The sequence below is a fragment of the Coregonus lavaretus genome (assembly GCF_964263955.1).
Source record: "Coregonus lavaretus genome assembly, chromosome: 14".
NCBI lineage: Eukaryota > Metazoa > Chordata > Actinopteri > Salmoniformes > Salmonidae > Coregonus > Coregonus lavaretus.
Window position 1 is genome coordinate 7,140,157 of NC_140001.1, and position 22,550 is coordinate 7,162,706.

The 22,550-nt window shown below is 44.5% G+C and overlaps 1 protein-coding gene across 1 annotated transcript; it reads right to left on the reverse strand.

The window, feature by feature from the left end:
- Positions 1 to 1,625: 1,625 nt before the first annotated feature.
- LOC311141500 (mitogen-activated protein kinase 4-like) lies at positions 1,626 to 17,189 on the reverse strand (the record flags this gene model as incomplete). Its single annotated transcript, XM_084176842.1, has 6 exons — positions 1,626 to 2,040; positions 2,413 to 2,958; positions 4,002 to 4,263; positions 4,542 to 4,703; positions 6,800 to 6,944; positions 16,647 to 17,189. 6 exons carry the CDS (start codon positions 17,187 to 17,189, stop codon positions 1,626 to 1,628), a joined length of 2,073 nt encoding a protein of 690 aa, XP_084032968.1.
- Positions 17,190 to 22,550: the final 5,361 nt, after the last annotated feature.

The window sequence follows — 22,550 nt, forward strand, 5'->3', positions numbered from 1 at the left end:
GTAACCTTTTTTACTGCACTTCCTTGTGCATGACTACTCCGGAGGCTTTCTGTTATCAGCTTGATATCAGCTAGGCTGACTACCGTGTTGTCACTGTTCTGAGTATATCTCCCTGTGATGAGAGCGTGGCTGTGCAGATACTAGACACATATATCTTACTGCATTACCGTGACAACACTCCTTTTCAGCTAAATAATAACACACACACACACACACACACAAATCCCTAAAAGCTGTACTTAACCTTAAACTGTGAACAAACCATTACAGGCATCTGGAAGATGCTGTAAGAAACAGCAGTTCAATGTATACAATTGTACAAGGCATACTGTTGGAAATCACAGCAGCAGTGTTAACAGTAAAACATCATTATATGAGTCCCAGAGACCATCTCTCTTTGACTGTTATTTAGCTCTGGTCCAGGTTGTTAGTGAACGTTCCTCCATTAACACATTCCTTAGTAGAGGAACACGCACTAATGCCCTGGACGAGAGCTAACTGTTCTTATGCTAAGATGTGTATCTATAAATACATTCAAACTCCTGATAGGAGATACTTCCCACTCAATGGAAGATATTCATTTCATTCTTCTTAAGTATTTGCTGCAGGAAGACCTATAGCTACTCACATCCAGAAGATATCCAAACAAACAAAAGGGTTGTGTCTGAAAGAGTCAACAAAATTATAACCAAATATAGCTGGCTGCGTTCTCTTTAAGCTATTCTGCTATGCAATACCTGGAATTTCCTCTCTCCACCTAACTGTTGATCATTTGCAGGCATTCTTGTAATGAGTACAGTTGCTGCTTTCATGCATCATACTGTAGGCTTACTACATAACCTTCGCGTTAGATACTGTAAAACGTACTGTACATTAATTTACAGCAGTGACCTAAATGACAAAACCACCGGAAGCTCATTATGTAGTTTGTAGCTAATGGATCTTGATCCTCACTTTTCTCTCCTCACCTCCTAACATGCAGTAAAAGCAGCTCTGATCCGAACGACCAGCACCACTTGTTTAAGTGAGAAGGGTCAGTGTCAAGGCAACTTCCGAAAAGTTGCACGCCGCATTGATTTAATGGATAAAAAAAACTATTTTACACATTAAATCATTGGGAGCATACAGTATATAGAGTGTTTCTCCATACGTTTACTATTCTGTTAGTCAATACCTCGCCTATTACTTTGGGCGTGTGTCAACTCATGCTTTTCACAAGGCAGCTCTCACAGTCTACCAATGCTTTCTGTGCTAGCCTTAAACGAAGCTCCCACAGTCTACCAGTGCTTTCTGGGATAGCCTTAAACGCAGCTCCCACAGTCTACCAGTGCTTTCTGGGATAGCCTTAAACGCAGCTCCCACAGTCTACCAGTGCTTTCTGGGGTAGCCTTAAACGCAGCTCCCACAGTCTACCAGTGCTTTCTGGGGTAGCCTTAAACGCAGCTCCCACAGTCTACCAGTGCATTCTGGGGTAGCCTTAAACGCAGCTCCCACAGTCTACCAGTGCTTTCTGGGGTAGCCTTAAACGCAGCTCCCACGGTCTCCCAGTGCTTTCTGGGGTAGCCTTAAACACAGCTCCCACGGTCTACCAGCACCCTCTGTGGTAGCCTTGGACCTAGGTCCTATTAGGAGTTGGGAGTCTGAGGTGGGGGTGGCCGGTGCTCCGGGAGTCTAGGTACCCTCTTGATGTTGGCCCGTTTGGCCCCGTCCGTGCTTCCCCCCAGGTCCTCACTCTGACCACACAGCTTCAGCGCTCGAGAGATGAACACATCTAGGTCAAACGGTCCCCTTTGCCCCCTGGAGGGAAGAGTCTGTGGGGGCTCATGAATCGATGAAGGAACGGGAGGAGACAAGGGAGAAATAGGCAACAGGGAGGCAGGGGAGTGGGACGTGGCAGGCGGGCTGAGTGTGTGGTCCTTGTCCAGTCCAGGTGACGGCTGTACGACCGGCGAACAGCTGGGAAAGAGTGGGGCAGGGAGGGAGGTGGGAAATGGGGGCAGCGGGGGTGAGCTGTGGTAGGACAGGGGTTTCTTGGGTGGGCTGGGGTACGACAGGGGTTCCTGGGGTGGGCTGGGGTAGGACAGGGGTTCCTGGGGTGAGCTGGGGTACGACAGGGGTTCCTGTGGTGGGCTGGGGTAGGACAGGGGTTCCTGGGGTGAGCTGGGGTAGGACAGGGGTTCCTGGGGTGGGCTGGTGGAGGACAGCGGTTCCTGGGGTGGGCTGGCGGAGGACAGGGGTTCTTGGGGTGGGCTGGCGGAGGACAGGGGTTCCTGGGGTGGGCTGCCTGAGGACAGGGTTTCCTGGGGTGGGCTGGCAGAGGACAGGGGTTCCTGGGGTGGGCTGGCGGAGGACAGGGGTTCCTGGGGTGGGCTGGCGGAGGACAGGGGTTCCTGGGGTGGGCTGGCGGAGGACAGGGGTTCCTGGGGTGGGCTGGCGGAGGACAGGCGAGACTGTGTGCTCTCCACCCAGCGAGAGATCTCCTGGAATAGGTCCCAAGGTGGCTCCTCGACAGGCAGCTCCTCCACGCTGGCCCCTCCACGCTCAGGCCCCTCAGGCACAGGGAGCTGGCTATTCCTCTTCCAGTGAGACAGGTCCAGGATCAGCTTGGGCTCGGAGTAGTGCTGCGGCTTGCCATCCCTCCACGGAACCTTATCCAGATGGGAAGGGGAGCCCACTTTGTAGTCACAGGAGTGGCCACAGTCCAGCTCAGCATAAGCCCCGCCCCCACAGGCCCGCACCAGAGAGGAGTGGGAGTGGTCCAGGAAGCGCTCGGCAGAGCTGCTGTGGGAATACTTGCGAGGGTCCACCTGGGCCTCCTCCAACAGAGGGTAGGAACCTGCCCTGGGATCTCTCTGGACCTCCTCCTCTTTGGAGTCGGCCACCTCTGAGACCCCAGGCATGCACTGACACCCACCCTGCTGCTGCCAGTACAGGTCTGACGACAGGCTGGTCTCATTCCTGCACAGTGGAAAACAAAGAGCTTGTCAACGAAACATCGACATTGCCATGTCAGTCTACTGTGGTGAAGACCATATTGGTGTTATCTTTAAACTCTCTCTCTCTCTCTCACTCTCTCTCACACACACACACACACAAACACACATAAGCCACTGGGCACAGACGTCAATTCAACGTCTTTTCCACGTTGATTCAACGTAATTTAATTGAAATGATGTGGAAAAAACATTGATTCAACCAGTGTGCCCAGTGGAAACTTTTCTTTAAAAAACTTTTCATCAAGTGCTTATTCCCTAGGGCTCATTGTGGGGTTTCTTTCTTTCTTGATGCTTTTACTTTCAAAGTGTGGTGTATCTGTTGTGTACAGCATGTCACAGTTCAGATATTGATATCTCTTTCCGTTTGCATGGTGTTACTGTGCTGTTCCCCCTCAATGTGGCTGCTGCTGTGTGTCTGTGTGTGAAATGTAGCTGACACCATAGAATTCAATAGAAATGAAATGAATGGCATAGTACAATATAGATGTATCTCTGTGGCTGACACCACAGGAGGTTGGTGGCACCTTAATTGGGGAGGACGGGCTCGTGGTAATGGCTGGAGCGGAATGAGTGGAATGGTATCAAATACATCAAACACATGGTTTCCAGGTGTTTGATGCCATTCCATTTGCTCCCTTCCGGCCATGTAGCTCAGTTGATAGAGCAGGGATGTAGCTCAGTTGATAGAGCAGGGATGTAGCTCAGTTGATAGAGCATGGCGTTTGCAACGCCAGGGTTGTGGGTTAGATTCCCACGGGGGCCAGTATAAAAAAATATATATATATGTATTCACTAACTGTAAGTCGCTCTGGATAAGAGCGTCTGCTAAATGACTAACATGTAAAATGTAAATGTAAAATTATTATGAGCCATTCTCCCCTCAGCAGCCTCCACTGGCTGACACACACTAGCCTGGTCCCAGGGTAGTTTTTCCTATCATGTCAACTCCTTGTCACTAGTTGACATGATAGCACAAACAGATATGGGACCAGGCTAGACACACACCTGTCCCAGTGAGAACTGGAGGCCTGGCTGTGGCTGTGGCTGTGGCTGTGGCTGTGGCTGTGGCTGTGGCTGTGGCTGTGGCTGTGGCCGGGCTCCGTGACCAGGCTATCATCTAGCTCGTCCTCTATGCGGAAGGGCTGGGGTGACATGGGCTCGTCCTGGGGACACGAGTACTGCTGCAGGAAGGGATGGGACAGGGCCGCCTCTGCCGTCAGCCGGTCCATGGGGTTAAAGGTCAGGATACGCTCCAGGAAGTCTATGGCTAGTGGAGAAAGAGACAAGAACGGAGAAAATAAAAAGGCTTTCAAATGATGTGGGCATATACAGTACCTGGCTGCGAGTAAGGTCATAGAGCATCAGGAAATCGATATTTTATGAATATAAGACATTTTATGAACTTAAGACAATACATTAGTTAGACACGTGCTTGTTATTTTTAATGACTACAAATTTTAACAGAAACCAGTTATCCTTTCAGGGAGGTATAGTATAGAAGGCATTAAACGTTTTCACTGCTCTCCCTTCCCCCATCCCTCTCACCGTCTGCATCCACTTCAGGTAGTAGCTCTCTGAAGGACCTCCTGACCCTCCAACCATGGCTGACGTAGGAGGGCATGACCTGCCGGAGGTCGTGATGGTCCTCTTCCCTCAACACAGGCACCGTGTACAGGATCAGCTGCATCTGCTCCAGCTCATGGGCTCCTGCATAGAGAGCAGCGAGGAGGAACCAGGCAGGAAGCCAGGAGGAACCAGGCAGGAAGCCAGGAGGAACCAGGAAGTAAAGAAGCATCATGATTCTAAAACTAGAAAAGGTCATTTTCCTGAAGAAAAATGATGTGCCTTGTTGAAGAAGTTCAGAAGTTCAAATTGTTAAAGGCTAGTGTTGAAAGTTTGAGGATAACGTAGTACTAGAAGTAGTGACTTTTTAAAGATGGGTATTAAGATGGTTGGAGCAGGCTACTGGGAAAATAAAAGTTGTACACTCTCATGACTAACGAGCAGGCTAGTGACAAGGTCATAAGTTGAATTTACAGATGGGACCACACACGAAATATGTGTCTACAGTAAGTATGTCTGGATAAAAGCATGTGTCACATGACCAAATTATTATTAGAGAATGACACAAAGCCTAGTGAACATCATCAAAATGGTCCAATATCCAACAAACGCATAATGTGTTTGAGTTTGAGTTCTGATATTTGGCAAGCATAATAAGGAGTACAGAAGTAGCTAATCCTAGGGAAATTAGACTTATTTGTCCTGATGGTGGCACTGTGGTGTTATAGGGCTTGAACCCCACCATGGCTGCTTGCAGCTATATTTTTGTTCTGTTTTGCTTCTGTTTAAGTCTCCAAATTATATATATTTTTCTCACGATTTCAGCCAGTGTAATTATAACAGCAGGGGGAGCTATAACAACACTGTCACAGCGAGACAATAATTCAAAGCTCAGTTCCGTATATCATGGCTACGTACCAAATGGTACACTATCCCCTATATACAGTGCATTCGGAAAGTATTCAGACCCCTTCCCTTTTTCCACGTTTTGTTACGTTAAAGCCTTATTCTAAAATTGATTAAATATTTGTTTTCTATTTGGCCTGAATGCCAAGAGTCAAGTCTGGAGGAAACCTGGCACCATCCCTACGGTGAAGAATGTTGGTTGCAGCATCATGCTGTGGGGATGTTTTTCAGCGGCAGGGACTGGGAGACTAGTCAGGATCGAGGGAAAGATGAACGGAGCAAAGTACAGAGAGATCCTTGAAGAAAACCTGCTCCAGAGCACTCAGCACCTCAGACTGGGGTGAAGGTTCACCTTCCAACTGGACAATGACCCTAAGCACACAGCCAAGACAACGCAGGAGTGGCTTCGGGACAAGTCCCTGAATGTCCTTGAGTGGCCCAGCCAGAGCCCGGACTTCAACCGATCTAACATCTCTGGAGAGACCTGAAAATAGCTGTGCAGCGACGCTCCCCATCCAACCTGACAGAGCTTGATAAGATCTGCAGAGAAGAATGGGAGAAACTCCCCAAATACAGTTGTGCCAAGCTTGTAGCGTCATACCCAAGAAGACTCGAGGCTGTAATCTCTGCCAAAGGTGCTTCAACAAAGTACTGAGTAAATGTGATATTTCCGATTTTTTTTATTTTATGCATTTGCAAACATTTTAAAAACCTGTTTTTGCTTTGTCATTATGGGGTATTATGTGTAGATTGATAAGGGGGGGGGGGGGGGGGGGGGACTATTTAATCAATTTTAGAATAAGGCTGTAAAATGTGGAAAAAGTCAAGGGGTCTGAATACTTTCCGAATGCACTGTAGTTCCCTGTCCCCCCCTCTGCCAATGGGCTCTGGTCAAATGTAGGGCACTATATAGGGAATGATGTGCCATTTGGGACGCAGCCCATGTCTTGGATCATTTAGCTTTTTTAACAACTACTCTTATTGAGCTGTGGTCGGATAGAGAACAGACAGACAGGCAAATGGCAATTTCTGTATTATGCAAAAAACTGAAAACATTTACATTTACATCATTTAGCAGACGCTCTTATCCAGAGCGACTTACAGTTAGTTAGTGCATACATTTTTTTCATACTGGCCCCCCGTGGGAATCGAACCCACAACCCTGGCATTGCAAGCGCCATGCTCTACCAACTGGTTAGACAAAAAGACTGTACTGCCCAACAGCATAAAAACTAACGGGCAATACCCTCAGTTTATCCGAATCATGAATCATTCAATCCATATGACTCATATCCTATTCATATCCACACCTCTCCACCTCAACAGACTCTTACCTGCAAAGAGCATGCGTCCTGTTAGCATCTCTGCGAGGATGCAGCCAGCTGCCCACATATCGATGGCCTTGGTGTAGTTGTTAGGGGAGAGCAGCAGGCGCGGAGACCGGTACCATTTGGTCACCAAGCCCTCGGACAGGTAGCCCTGGCCAATACACACAGACAACAGCACACACAGGGTAAGTAAGCATGACAAGGAAATGAACACCTATGTACATTTTCCTGGCTCATTCGCTAAGGTGTCTTGATGGCTCATTCTCTAAAGTGTCTTGATGGCTCATTGTCTAAGGCGTCTTGATGGCTCATTCTCTAAGGTGTCTTGATGGCTCATTCTCTAAGGCAGGGGTGTCAAACGTCCGGACCGCGGGCCGGATCAGGCCCGCAAACGGGTTTAATCCGGCCCGCGAGATGATTTTGAAAAAAATAAATAAAAATGTAATAATAATTTTGTAAAGTATAAAAATGCGCTGCAATTTTTCAATAAAATAAACTGCTGTTCCAATTGCGTCCACTGGATGGCGCAATAGCAATTGTGTTAAGCAAGCAAACTGTTTATACCGGGGCAGAGCAAGTAGGTCAAGCACGTGCAGCCAATGAGCTACTTTGTTTTGCCCGCGATATTTATTACGGCTTCTACTTTTAACATTATGTGCTTTGGCACCCTCATTGCCCCAATATGTCTCTGTCAAAAAAGAGAAAAGTGGATGCAGAGTGCAGAGTGTTCCAAGAAAAATGGTCATCCTATTTATTCACGGAATTGAATGGGAAAGCTGTATGTTTGGTGTGTTCAGAGCATGTTGCAGTGCTGAAAGAATATAACCTTCGTCGCCACTATGTGAGTCTTCATGCCGACAAATATGACAACTTTCAAGGACAGCGGAGATGAGAGAAGGTGAATGAACTGTTGGCGGGTCTGAAGAAACAGCAGTCTGTGTTTACTCACAGCCGAGACATCAGTGACGCTGCAGTGAAAGCTAGCTACCTCATTGCTAATGAAATCGCAGTGGCTTCAAAACCATTTAGTGAGGGTGAATTTGTAAAAACATGCATGATGAAGGCAGCGGAGATTGTGTGCCCTGAAAAGCGGCAGGCTTTTGCAAATATCAGCCTGACAAGAAACACAGTTGCAGACAGGATTTCCGATCTTTCAGTGGATTTGGACAGCCAGTTGAAGCAAAAAGTAAAGTCATTTATTGTGTTTTCGGTTGCAATTGATGAAAGCACGGACATTACAGATGTTGCACAACTGGCCATTTTCATCCGCGGAGTTGATGACACATTGACCGTCACCGAGGAGTTCGTGGAGTTGGTGCCGATGACAGATACAACGACAGCAGCTGATATTTTTACCGCACTCGTCGGCGCGCTGGACAGGGTCGGAGTGGACTGGTCCCGCGCTGTCAGCCTGGCTACAGATGGTGCGCCCTCATTGATCGGGAAAAAAGCAGGCGTTGTGACAAAGTTCAGAGAGAAAGTGCAATCTGCAAATGGAGGACGTGATTTTTTGACTTTTCACTGTATTTTGCACCAGGAGGCTTTGTGTTGCAAGTCATTAAAGATGGATAACGTCATGAAGGTGGTCATCCAAACTGTTAATTTCATCCGATCCAGAAGCCTGAATCACCGTCAGTTTGACAGCCTTCTCAGAGAGAAAGACCACATCTATGGCCTGCCATACCACACTGAGGTAAGATGGTTAAGCCGAGGTGCTGTGCTGAGGCGTTTCTTTGATTTACGAGAAGAAATTGAACAGTTCATGGAAGAAAAGGGCAAACCAGTGTTAGAATTTCATTCCGCAGAATGGATGCAGGACCTTGCATTTATGGTGGATGTTACAGAGCACCTGAATAACTTGAACAAACAGCTGCAAGGGCGCAACAAAGTTGTCACGCAGGATTATGACAGCATACGTTCTTTCAAGTTGAAGCTGTCATTGTGGGAGACGCAACTTGCCGGTGGTGATGCAGCTCACTTCCCCTGTCTGAAAAATGTGTGCGCGACCCAACATGTGGCAGACATGAAGCGGTTCAAAGATAAAATAACGGGACTGTTAAGGGAGTTTGAGCAACGCTTTCAGATTTATGTTTATATGTTTTTATGTTGATGTGCTATTGTTTTTAATTGTTTTTATTTTATTTGTATATTTAACCTATTCTTGACTCTGTGGTTCTTGCACTTGTTTGGGGAACAGGATTTCATTATTTTTATCTACATTTCTGCCTGAGAAATGACACCCTGATATAGTTCTGTGATCTGTGATATACTTCTGTGAATCACTGAGGCATTGTGTGTTTGTATGTTCGTTGTCCTCAGAACTTTCAAATAACTTGAGGTGTTTTATGATTAATAGTGATGTTGTGCTTTTGGACACTGTCCTCAGGCTCCAGCTTTATGTTTATATGTTTTTATGTTGATGTGCTATTGTTTTTAATTGTTTTTATTTTATTTGTATATTTAACCTATTATTGACTCTGTGGTTCTTGCACTTGTTTGGGGAACAGGATTTCATTATTTGTATCTACATTTCTGCCTGAGAAATGACACCCTGATATAGTTCTGTGATCTGTGATATACTTCTGTGAATCACTGAAGCATTGTGTGTTTGTGTGTTCTTTGTCCTCAGAACTTTCAAATAACTTGAGGTGTTTTATGATTAATAGTGATGTTGTGCTTTTGGACACTGTCCTCAGGCTCCAGCTTTATGTTTATATGTTTTTATGTTGATGTGCTATTGTTTTTAATTGATTTTATTTTATTTGTATATTTAACCTATTCTTGACTCTGTGGTTCTTGCACTTGTTTGGGGAACAGGATTTCATTATTTTTATCTACATTTCTGCCTGAGAAATGACACCCTGATATAGTTCTGTGATCTGTGAAACAGTTCTGTCAATCACTGAGGCATTGTGTGTTTGTGTGTTCTTTGTCCTCAGAACTTTCAAATAACTTGAGGTGTTTTATGATTAATAGTGATGTTGTGCTTTTGGACACTGTCCTCAGGCTCCAGCTTTATGTTTATATGTTTTTATGTTGATGTACTATTGTTTTTAATTGATTTTATTTTATTTGTATATTTAACCTATTCTTGACTCTGTGGTTCTTGCACTTGTTTGGGGAACAGGATTTCATTATTTGTATCTACATTTCTGCCTGAGAAATGACACCCTGATATAGTTCTGTGATCTGTGAAACAGTTCTGTTAATCACTGAGGCATTGTGTGTTTGTGTGTTCTTTGTCCTCAGAACTTTCAAATAACTTGAGGTGTTTTATGATTAATAGTGATGTTGTGCTTTTGGACACTGTCCTCAGGCTCCAGCTTTATGTTTATATGTTTTTATGTTGATGTGCTATTGTTTTTAATTGATTTTATTTTATTTGTATATTTAACCTATTCTTGACTCTGTGGTTCTTGCACTTGTTTGGGGAACAGGATTTCATTATTTTTATCTACATTTCTGCCTGAGAAATGACACCCTGATATAGTTCTGTGATCTGTGAAACAGTTCTGTTAATCACTGAGGCATTGTGTGTTTGTGTGTTCTTTTTCTTTAGAATTTTCAAATAAACTTGACGTGTTTTATGATTAATAGTGATGTTGTGCTTGTACTATTTTGGACACACTGTCCTCAGGCTCCAGCTTTATGTTGTATGTTGATCGTATTAAAACAAAGAAAACAATCTGAAGTTGTTGTTTTTAAGTTATATATACCATGATTTTTCCGGTCCGGCCCACTTGGGAATAGATTTTCCTCCATGTGGCCCCTGAGCTAAAATGAGTTTGACACCCCTGCTCTAAGGTGTCTCGATGGCTCATTCTCTAAGGTGTCTTGATGGCTCATTCTCTAAGGTGTCTTGATGGCTCATTCTCTAAGGTGTCTTGATGGCTCATTCTCTAAGGTGTCTTGATGGCTCATTCTCTAAGGTGTCTTGATGGCTCATTCGCTAAGGTGTCTTGATGGCTCATTCTCTAAGGTGTCTTGATGGCTCATTCTCTAAGGTGTCTTGATGGCTCATTCTCTAAAGTGTCTTGATGGCTCATTCTCTAAGGTGTCTTGAAGGCTCATTCTCTAAGGTGTCTTGATGGCTCATTCGCTAAGGTGTCTTGATGGCTCATTCTCTAAGGTGTCTTGATGGCTTTTGTACAGCTTTCCACCAACTCTTCACACTCACTCATTACAGGTACACTCTTAGACAAAAAGGTGCTAGGTAGAACCATACAGGGTTCTTCGGTTTGTCCCCATAGGGGAACCCTTTTTGGTGCTGGGTAGAACATTTACATTTTACATTTACATCATTTAGCAGACGCTCTTATCCAGAGCGACTTACGAATTGGTGATGTGTAATTCCTATTGGAGTTAGGATATCCAACACTGGAATTGGTAATCACCCACCACTTGCATTCAGAATGACTGCCAGGGTAGGGAAGATTGAATATTGAGACTACCTCAATCATCTAAACTGGAACAACCATCTCAGTAACAAGTGTATTAAATCCAATTACTAACAGATTGGATTTGTTACTTTGTGTAGCATAACATTCATCAACCAATCAATGTACATGCAAAAACACAGATATTACAGTAAAACAAACAATTCTGAAAATCTCCCTGCAATAGAGCATGCTGGGAAATATTAGATATGGTTCTATGTAGAACCCTTCTTGCCTTCCAAAGAATCATCAAAGAACCCTTTCTTCCAAAAACGGTTCTTAGGATGTTAAAGGTTCTAGGTAGAACCCTTTGACTTACAAAGAACCCTTGTCTTCCAAAAAGGGTTCTTCTGATCAAAACAGTTCTTGGTAGAACCCTATCCCTCCGCAAAGAACCCTTTTGGAACCCTTTTTTCTAAGAGTGTATAGACGACAGTATACTTTTTCAGGTCAGCTACAATGGTTCTAGAAATATATCTAAGTATGGTGGAAGAGAAGGTCAGAGAAAAAGCCTTTTCTGTCATCATTTATTATCCAATTACTGCTCCTTCCTCCTTTGATGTGGTCCTCTAACGCTGTTCTGCCTAGCGACACACTGGTTTCATCTCGTTAGAGCAGCTCCCTTTGACTTTTTAATTTATAACATACATACACATACACACAAACACACACACACATACACACACACACACACACACACCTATCAAGAGACAGCGAGAGATTATGAAAACACAGCCACTCTGGTTTGTGACAATACATTCACAGCAAGCGACCTCTGCAGGCTCTTGAATTGAATGCATTTAATGCATGTCACAACCTGCACAACCCCAGTGCAAGGCAAGCATTGACCTGTCCTCTCTGTCCTTCCCCTCCACTCTCTGCCAATGGATGACGGAGCACTGTTCAATGTGTGACGGAGCACTGTTCAATGTGTGACGGAGCACTGTTCAATGTGTGACGGAGCACTGTTCAATGTTTGATGAGAAGCAGCTGAGACAGCCTTAAAGCGTCCCTACATCCCCCTCTCCCCAACTCTCCTTCATTTCACCCATCCCTCCCTCTCTCCCTCACCCTCCCTCCCTCCTTCCTTCCTTCCTTCTCACCTTTCTCACCTCCTACCCTCTCCCCAACTCCTTCATTTCACCCCTACCTCCCTCCTTTTCCCCCGTCCCGCTCCCCCTCTCCGTGACTCTCCAGGTGATTAATAATTTGTGGAGTTTGACAGGGTTGGCTCAGCAGGTAGAGATTCAGATGGGCCTCCTCTGATTAAGCAATCTGTCAAATCTCTGCTTATCATCCAAAAGCACAGTTTAGTCAGTCACTGATGATTCCAAAGGCTGAGTCAGATTTACAATGACAGCTGCATGGTTGCATCCCAAATGGCACTGTGTTCCCTTTATAGTGCACTGCTTTTGACAAGGGCCCATCGGGTTCTGGTCAGAAATAGAGCACTTATAAGGGGAATACGATGCCATTTAGGACGTATCTAATGTCTATATTTTTTATTGAGTCTTTAGACAGTAAGGAGGCGTTATTAGGTGTCTTTAGCACTTCAATCAAAGCTTCTGTCATAATGCCAACACTGGCAAAAGAATGGTACAGTGCCTTGCAAAAGTATTCATCCCCCTTGGCGTTTTTCCTGTTTTGTTGCATTACAACCTGTAATGTAATGGACATAGTCCAAATTGTTGAAGTGAAATGAAAATAAATAACGGAAAAGTGGTGCGTGCATATTTATTCACCCACTTTGCTATGAAGCCCCTAAATAAGATCTGGTACAACCAACTACCTTCAGAAGTCACATAATTAGTTAAATAAAGTCCACCTGTGTGCAATCTAAATGTCACATGATCTGTCACATGATCTCAGTATACAGTTGAAGTTGGAAGTTTACATACACCTTAGCCAAATAGCCTTCCACAAGCTTCCCACAATAAGTTGGGTGAATTTTGGCCCATTCCTCCTGACAGAGCTGGTGTAACTGAGTCAGGTTTGTAGGCCTCCACGCTTTTTCAGTTCTGCCCACAAATTTTCTATAGGATTGAGGTCAGGGCTTTGTGATGGCCACTCCAATAACTTGCCTTTGTTGTCCTTAAGCCATTTTGCCACAACTTTGGAAGTATGCTTGGGGTCATTGTCCATTTGGAAGAACCATTTGCGACCATGCTTTAACTTCCTGACTGACGTCTTGAGATGTTGCTTCAATATATCAACATAACTTTCGTTCCTCATGATGCCATCTAATTTGTGAAGTGCACCAGTCCCTCCTGCAGCAAAGCACCCCCATAGCATGATGCTGCCACCCCTGCGCTTCACGGTGGGGATGGTGTTCTTCGGCTTGCAAGAAGCTCCCTTTTTCCTCCAAACATAACGATGGTCATTATGGCCAAACAGTTCTATTTTTGTTTCATCAGACCAGAGGACATTTCTCCAAAAAGTACGATCTTTGTCCCCATGTGCAGTTGCAAACCGTAGTCTGGCTTTTTTATGGTGGTTTTGGAGCAGTGGCTTCTTCAAAGTGGTAGGCATGTTGTGTAAATCAAATGACACAAACCCCCCCAAAATCCATTTTAATTCCAGGTTGTAAGGTAACAAAATAGGAAAAATGCCAAGAGGGGTGAATACTTTCGCAAGCCACTGTACATTTCCATTGATGAGAGATCAGGAGGGCTGATGACAACAGTTGTAATGCTTATTGCCAACCCTCTGCCACAGACTGACAGGCTTACTTTCACTTGTGAGACAAGCCCACAAGTGACTTCAAATGATATGAGCAATTCAATTGGATGTGTCACCTGTCAAATACCTCTCTAGATTTGAGGCTGATGACAAATTCCTGTCGTCTTGTCATCGTTGTGTCTGCTGTTCTTTGCAAGTCTATTTTTGGATTAAACGTTCTCTTGATCGTGGCACTATCAAGCATTTTCTCCTACTCCACCTCACTGCCAAGCAAGAACCATCCCAGCCTCCCTCACGGCTGGCGTGGCATGGCGTGGCATGTGGAGAACCAGAGCTTTCTGGTAGACACTATAATTGTGTCTGAAATGGCATCGAATTCCCTATATAGTGCACTACATTTGACCAGAGCCATATAATCTCTAGTCAAAAGTAGTGCACTAGGGAATAGTGGTGCAGCACTAGTGCACTATAAAGGGAATATGGTTCCATTTCGGACACACTCTGTATTTCTCTCCTCTCTGAATCAACACAGGCCTGTTAGAGGAGTTTAGTACTAAACATTCAGTACAGTAGCTAGTTACACACTCTGTACAGGGCTGTCTGGACTGAGGAGTAGCTGTGTGAATAGACGTTGTTCTGTCATGAGGGAGAGAGGGCAGGCTGAATGTAAGAGGGAGAGAATCTAACAGGCATTTTCCTGGTTCCTAAAAGGAATGGCCCCGGGTAAATTATTTTACTTCAACGTCCATATTGAAAGGGCATAAAACCTGACGTAGGCTTTGAGGTCTGAAGTAAAACTCAGCTCCCGCCAACGTTCCTCTGACACATGGCACCCAGATGCCATACACACATACTCTGATGATGAGTGAGGTTCCGGGAGGCCGGGGCCAGACGGGGGCGAGACACAGAATGCTCTGTAGCTGGCCCGTCTCACACTCCACTGCATAAGAGCAGCAGAGAAGCTTTTTGTTTGATTTCACCATCCCAGAACACAGCATTGCCCATTGTTATTCTGGCTACACTCTTGGCCAGTCTGTTATTCCTGTCCTGCTCACAGCCTGATTCATCTCTTTTCCCTGTCTGCACCCTGCTGCCCCGTGCTCAGATCTCTGGGCCTGGGCCCGGCCAGGACAAAGCTCCCCTTCACTGGGCCTTCTGGTGCTACACACTGTGTTCTACCACAACAATAAAGCAGCACAGCAGAGAAGTCGACTGTCAGATTAATCTCTCAGAGCCTAATCCACAAAAAAAACAAAAAACGGACAGGGTAATCGTTCAACTTGGGGCAGCAGGTAGCCTAGTGGTTAAGAGCGTTGGGCAAGCAACTGAAAGGTCACTAGTTTGAATCCCCCAGCCAACAAGGTAAAAAATCTGTTGATGTGCCCTTGAGAAAGGCACTTAACCCTAATTGCCCCAGGGTTGCCGTTGATAATGGCTGACACTGGCCGTGAACCCACTCTAGGGGGAGTGGGATATGCAAAAATATATATATTTCCAATTCACACATTTGTACATGGATAAATAGGATAAATATAAGACCCACCAATTAGGGCAGCAGGTAGCTTAGTGGTTAAGAGCGTTGTGCCAGTAACCGAAAGGTCGCTGGTTCTAATCCCAGAGCCGACTAGGTGAAAAATCTGTCGATGTGCCCTTGAGCAAGGCACTTAACCCTAATTGCTCCTGTAAGTCGCTCTGGATAAGAGCGTCTGCTAAATGACCAATTATTTTATTTATTTATTATTTAATTATAATATTATTAATTTGTAACTTAACAGGACATGTTTGGACAAGGTTATGAAAGCTCTGCTTTAGCACTAGCTATAGACGAATGCTAATGCACTAATTTCCAACAATTCAAAGGAGATAATCATCAGTCTACAGGAGCCAACAGACTTGGTGCAAGGATATGTTCATACATGCACCACGACCACACAAAAACACGCTCAAAGAGGCATCTTAATATGGGTGAATGCTGTATCGTTTGGGTATTAAGTACGTTTGTTGTGAAACGTAAAGGTAATGCTAATTTTGCTCAGGTTTCAGCCTCACAGCAGTTTCTGCTTTTGAGATGTGTGCCACAACTGCAAATACAAACAAACTGAGCAAGGAAACCTTATTGTTTGATTTCTAAAATCGGTCTTTGAAGTGCAATGAAAAAGGAAAGAAGAGGCTCAACTCCAGCAGCACTGGCTATAACAGACCTGACAGTGAATTACAATATTTTCTAGATACAGTATTTTGCTCGCCATCAGAGCCTGGCTTTGTCACTCACACACAAGCCCCACTGTAATTATAATTATTTTTTATGAAAGGACACTGCACTAGTCCTTAAAGCAGTCTTCCAGTAGACAAGCTGGGAACTCCCATCTTAATACAGAAAACATCCTTCTCTCAGTGCAGACATCCTGCTGTCTTAAACCAGCCAGTGGTATCCTCATCTTTTATGTCTTCCACTTACATGTAGGGCGAGGAGCTTTTCCCTAGGACTAGAGGCCAGGAGCCTTTTCTGCTCAGGTCACATGGTTAGGAAAAACCCCTGGGCCCTGATTCATGAAGTGTCTTGGATTAGGAGTGCTGGACTAGGATCAGTTTTGCTTTCAGGTAATAATGAATAAGATGACATGGACAGGGGGGACCTGATCCTAAATCAGCCCTAGTCTGAGAGGCTTTATGAAGCTTTATGAATACAGACCCCGGGCTAGCTATTCCCTTCTAATGGCAGCCCACTGTAGTCTCACCTTATGGGAGTAGTGTGGGTCGACGATTCGGGCAAGGCCAAAGTCTCCGATCTTGAGCAGTAGCTGGTCTGTGTTGAGGAACACGTTGGCTGGTTTGAGGTCGCGGTGCAGCACATTTGCTGAGTGGATGAACTTGAGGCCTCGTAGGAGCTGGTAGAAGAGCAAAATGGCGTGCCCACCAGGAAGTGGTCCCTGCTCTAGCAGCTGAGCTAGGTCCGTCTCCATGCACTCCTGGACGATGTACAGGGCACTCAGCTGGGCCGGGTCGCGAGGCAGCGGGTGGCCGTAAGGGCCCAGAACCTCGTGCACGCGCACCACGTTCTCATGCTGCAGACGTCGTGTGATCTTGACCTCCCGCAAGGCATGCTTCACGCTGACCGCGTCACGCATCACCAGCTTCTTCACAGCCACCCGCTGTCCGCTGCGCTTGTCCACAGCGGACAGAACCAGACCAGTGGCCCCGCTGCCCAGGGGCCGGGGGTCTATGAAGTGTCCCCCCAGGTCAAAGCCGTGGAGGAACAGTGGGGAGTCCTGTTTTGCCATGGCTCAGCTGACACTGGTTATTGCATGATGAGGTCTAGAAATCAGAAAGGATCATTCATGATTTGATAACAAAGCAAATAAAAGGACTGGAATCAAACATACACATACTGTAGGTAAATAATCCGTAAAATGGTCATGACTTTATATTGAAATGTATTTATGTAATAGCACAGATAATAGATCAATATGAATGTTATATTCTATTTTCTATTATTATCTAGACTACCAGTAAAAAGTTTGGACACACTTACTCATTCAAGGGTTTTTCTTTATTTTTACTATTTTCTACATTGTAAAATAATAGTGAAGACATCAAAACTATGAAATAACACATATGGAATCATGTAGTAACCAAAAAAGTGTTAAAAATAGCCACCCTTTGCTTTGATGACAGCTTTGCACACTCTTGGCATTCTCTCAACCAGCTTATGAGGTAGTCACCTGGAATGCATTTCAATTAACAGGTGTGCCTTCTTAAAAATTAATTTGTGGAATTTCTTTCCTTCTTAATGTGTTTGAGCCAATCTGTTGTGTTGTGACAAGGTAGTGGGGTATACAGAAGATAGCCCTATTTGGTAAAAGACCAAATCCATATTATGGCAAGAACAGCTCAAATAAGCAAAGAGAAACGACAGTCCATCATTACTTTAAGACATGAAGGTCAGTCAATATGTAAAATGTCAAGGACTTTGAAAGTTTCTTCAAGTGCAGTCGCAAAAACCATCAAGCGCAATGATGAAATTGGCTCTCATGAGGACCGCCACAGGAATGGATGACCAAGAGTTACCTCTGCTGCAGAGATAAGTTCATTAGACTTACCAGCCTCAGAAATTGCAGCCCAAATAAATGATTCACAGAGTTCAAGTCACAGACACATCTCAACATCAACTGTTCAGATGGGACTGTGTGAATCAGGCCTTCATGGTCAAATTGTTGCAAAGATACCACTACTAAAGGACACCAATAATAATAAGATACCTGCTTGGGCCAAGAAACACGAGCAATGGACATTAGACCGGTGGAAATGTGTCCTTTGGTCTGGAGTCAATATTTGAGATTTTTGGTTCCAACCGCCGTGTCTTTGTGAGACGCGGTGTGGGTGAACGGATGATCTCCGCATGTGTAGTTCCCACCGTAAAGCACGGAGGAGGAGGTGTTATGGTGTGGGGGTGCTTTGCTGGTGACACTGTCTGTGATTTACTTAGAATTCAAGGCACACTTAACCAGCATGGCTACCACAGCATTCTGCAGCGATACGCCATCCCATCTGGGTTTGGGCTTAGTGGGACTATCATTTGTTTTCAACAGTACAATGACCCAACACACCTCCAGGCTGTGTAAGGGCTATTTTACCAAGAAGTAGAGTGATGGAGTGCTGCATCAGATGACCTGGCCTCCACAATCCCCCGACCTCAACCCAATTGAGAGGGTTTGGGATGAGTCGGACGGCAGAGTGAAGGAGAAGCAGCCAACAAGTGCGCAGCATATGTGGGAACTCATTCAAGACTGTTGGAAAAGCATTCCAGGTGAAGCTGGTTGAGAGAATGCCAAGAGTGTGCAAAGGTGTCATCAAGGCAAAGGGTGGCTATTTGAAGAATCTCAAATATAAAATATATTTTGATTTGTTTAACACTTTTTTGGTTACTACATGATTCCATATGTGTTATTTCATAGGTTTGATGTCTTCACTATTATTCTACAATGTAGAAAATAGTAAAAATAAAGAAAAACCTTTGAATGAGTAGGTGTGTCCAAACTTTTGACTGGTACTGTATATTATTATTATTATTATTATCACTGCATTGTTGGGAAAGAGCTCTCAAGGTAAGAATTTCACTGTACTGTTTTACACCTGTTGTATCCTGTGCATGTGGCGAAACTTGAATATGCATGGGTTTGATTGCAATTACACTTTTCCTGGAATGAGCTCCATAGAATTTTGAGTGTATCACTCTTGAACGAAGTGTAAATAAATAGGTATACAGTAGCTCCATCTACCTCATATCAGATTCAGTGGAGCAAGTAACGAGACAACTCTACACCATGGTGCAGGGCAAGTGTTGTCATAGCAACACCCCACCGTCTGTGCCTGCTACAGATAGATGGACGGCAGAGGCAGACTGGTCTCCGATCCTAGCGGAGCTCAAGTCCCGCTGGAGAAATGAGTTGAGTTACATTCACAGAGATTGTAGAGGATCCTGCTCTTCCCGTAGCAGTCTGTCAGTCAGTCGGCCGCCCCGACCATTCAGTCCCTCCCTGGTCGCTGTTCCCAGACTCCCCACTCAGTCTCGGTTTTGTGGCATTGAGTTAATGAGTGTCCGTGTAATCCCTCAGTAATCTACCAGCCGGCCGCCTCGTGCCTGTGGAGCTGTAGCTTGACTCCCTCTGGACTGGACACAGCTATTGGCCACCATCACATACCTGCTGTTTCTGTGACGAGGGGCGAGATAAATCAAGTTACACATGGAAATGCAAAGAAGATATTATGTGCCACATTTCAATATGAACTGGTGATAAAACGTTGTCTCCCATTCACACTCTGTTAATTTTGCCACATTACTCCTACTTGGTGTCATTTTATTGTTACCTGTGGATCTAATGTATTAGCTGCAAGGAACAGATATAGCATATGCTGCATAGCCTAGTGGTAGAATAATCTAGACATCACCAGAAAGTCTATTTTAATATAAATATTTTGCATATTCAAATGAATTAATAGCTAGATATGATATAATGATAACTAGGACTATAAGATAACTACTGGGGTACAATATGTCATAGGCCAAACATCTGTTATTGTGTTAAATCAGTTGACATTTGAGGCCCAGATATTTATGAAATGAATGTGCTCCAATTGGACATTTAAGTATATAGCTACTCAGTTCCAACCTAGCAAATGCGCTGAAGAATGCCGCTTTGCCATAGCCTACTATCACAAATGTAGACTTCAGTCTTTTACCACATAATAATAGTGATCTTTCAGTAAAATACACAATTAATATGCTCTTGTTCTATGCAAGTTTTATGCTATATGTTCTTTATTGTTCCATGCTATTTTCCCCTCTATGGAAACGAGGATATTGACACTGGATCTACTGGAAGGTATAGAGGGTATTGGCTAACTTTATAAATGACGTATAGGGTGATGGATGTGACGCCCGCTGTGCGCGCTGACCTTTATTTCATACTTCTGGCGTTATGTAACATGTAGAATGCCTGAAAAACATAGATGATTGAGTCTTTCGAATGTTTATTAGCCAGTTGTAAATAGCCTGTAGATCCATAAGCAGTAGAAGTAGTCGTTATTGTAACCTGTGTGAAAGAAACACTAGTATGAGAGAAATTGTGGGGAAATGTTCAGTTGCCGGTTGTTATTCCATGTTCTATTTTTTTATTTATTATAGCCTTATTATAATATTACGGTCCATTTAAAAAATGCATACATTTTCTCAGTGATAGTCTAGGCTACTGTAGCACAATGCACCGATCTGCGTCTGCCTTTGTGTGTGGTTGTGGCTACATTGTAACGACCCTATCGCAACAAAAACATTCAAAACCCCTAAAGATAAAAAAGAAGATGCAGTAAAACTAGTCATGAAAACATCTGATGCACATGGGCCAGTGAGTAGCCTATTGCTCAGCAAGTTTAGCGTTATCTTTACATCTATCGGCCCATCCATTGTGAAAACTACAAAGGCACAAGATATCACAACACAACGAGAGCACTTACCATAATAACATATGCCGCGGTGAACATAGCAACCTTTCACACAAAAAAAGAATGCGTGTTTTTGGCAGTCTATTTGACTGTCAAAAATAAAGCAAAACATAACATATTTGATTCATTTTTGTTAATGAATCAGCCAGCGGGACTGTACCCGTATCCGTGATTGTGGTTATATTAGCCTACCTAGCAATCCGCTGCAACGTAAATAATGTATTTAGAAGAACAGGCTAGGCTACCACTCTTTCCGATCTGTTCCAGTAGTCTACACAGCCAGTAAGCAAAGACGGACAAAAGCTGCACCATGAATGATTGAGTGTTCCTCTGCGCTCTTCTTCTTTCGGTAAGCCGGCCTATAGGCTACTTCTCACACCGAGCGTTGTATTACCTCTTCTAAAAAAAAAAAAAACTCCACCACTGCGCCCCCCGATATGACGTCACGCTCGCAGCCGTCAATCAAAGTGTCTGACACCTGCTGAAGACTGAAGTGCCAAATGGGCCTAAGAGAAAAAAAAACCTGCTCTTCTAATAATAATTAGGGAATAGTTTATTTTTGCCCTCTATTCAATGGCATTTGTGTCCTTAGTCCTTTTGCAACAGCTAATGGGGATCCTAATAAAATACCTAAAATACCATGCCAATGCTACCTAGAATAGAATAGAATAGAAACGCCACTCACTTTTCTCCTATGCTCTCACTTAGCGATTCCTTCAGTCAATCATTCAGTTATACCAGAAGGAGCACCAGCTCAGAACATAGCTGGTTAACTCTCAGAACCTAGCTGGTTAACTCTCAGAACGTAGCTGGTTAACTCTCAGAACGTAGCTGGTTAACTCTCAGAACGTAGCTGGTTAACTAACTTATTTTGTGAGGTGAGCGACCTGTGTGACATACTGGTCACACACAAGGTTAAGAAAAATAGAGGCCCCTGTTCCATCTGTTTTGGGGTGAAATAGGTCAGTGTTTTCCAAATTAGGGGTCGCCTTGAAAATGGGGTTGCGAGAGGAACTCTGAAATAAAAAATAAAAAATGTGCTTGGTTCACAGAACCGAGATTATGTCAGTTGTAATAAACAGAGGTCGCAATTTTTTTTATAACTCAAAATGTGGTCGCGGGCCAAAATTGGGGAACCCCTGCCTTAGGTACCCCTTCCCCGCCCCCGATCCTACCCTTAAAGACATTTACATTACATTTACATTTACGTCATTTAGCAGACGCTCTTATCCAGAGCGACTTACAAATTGGTGCATTCACCCTATAGCCAGTGGGATAACCACTTTACAATTGTTGTTTTTTTTTGTTTTTTTTTTGGGGGGGGGGGGGGGGGGTAGAAGGATTACTTTATCCTATCCCAGGTATTCCTTAAAGAGGTGGGGTTTCAAATGTCTCCGGAAGGTGGTGAGTGACTCCGCTGTCCTGGCGTCGTGAGGGAGCTTGTTCCACCATTGGGGTGCCAGAGCAGCGAACAGTTTTGACTGGGCTGAGCGAGAACTATGCTTCCGCAGAGGAAGGGGAGCCAGCAGGCCAGAGGTGGATGAACGCAATGCCCTCGTTTGGGTGTAGGGACTGATCAGAGCCTGAAGGTACGGAGGTGCCGTTCCCCTCACAGCTCCATAGGCAAGCACCATGGTCTTGTA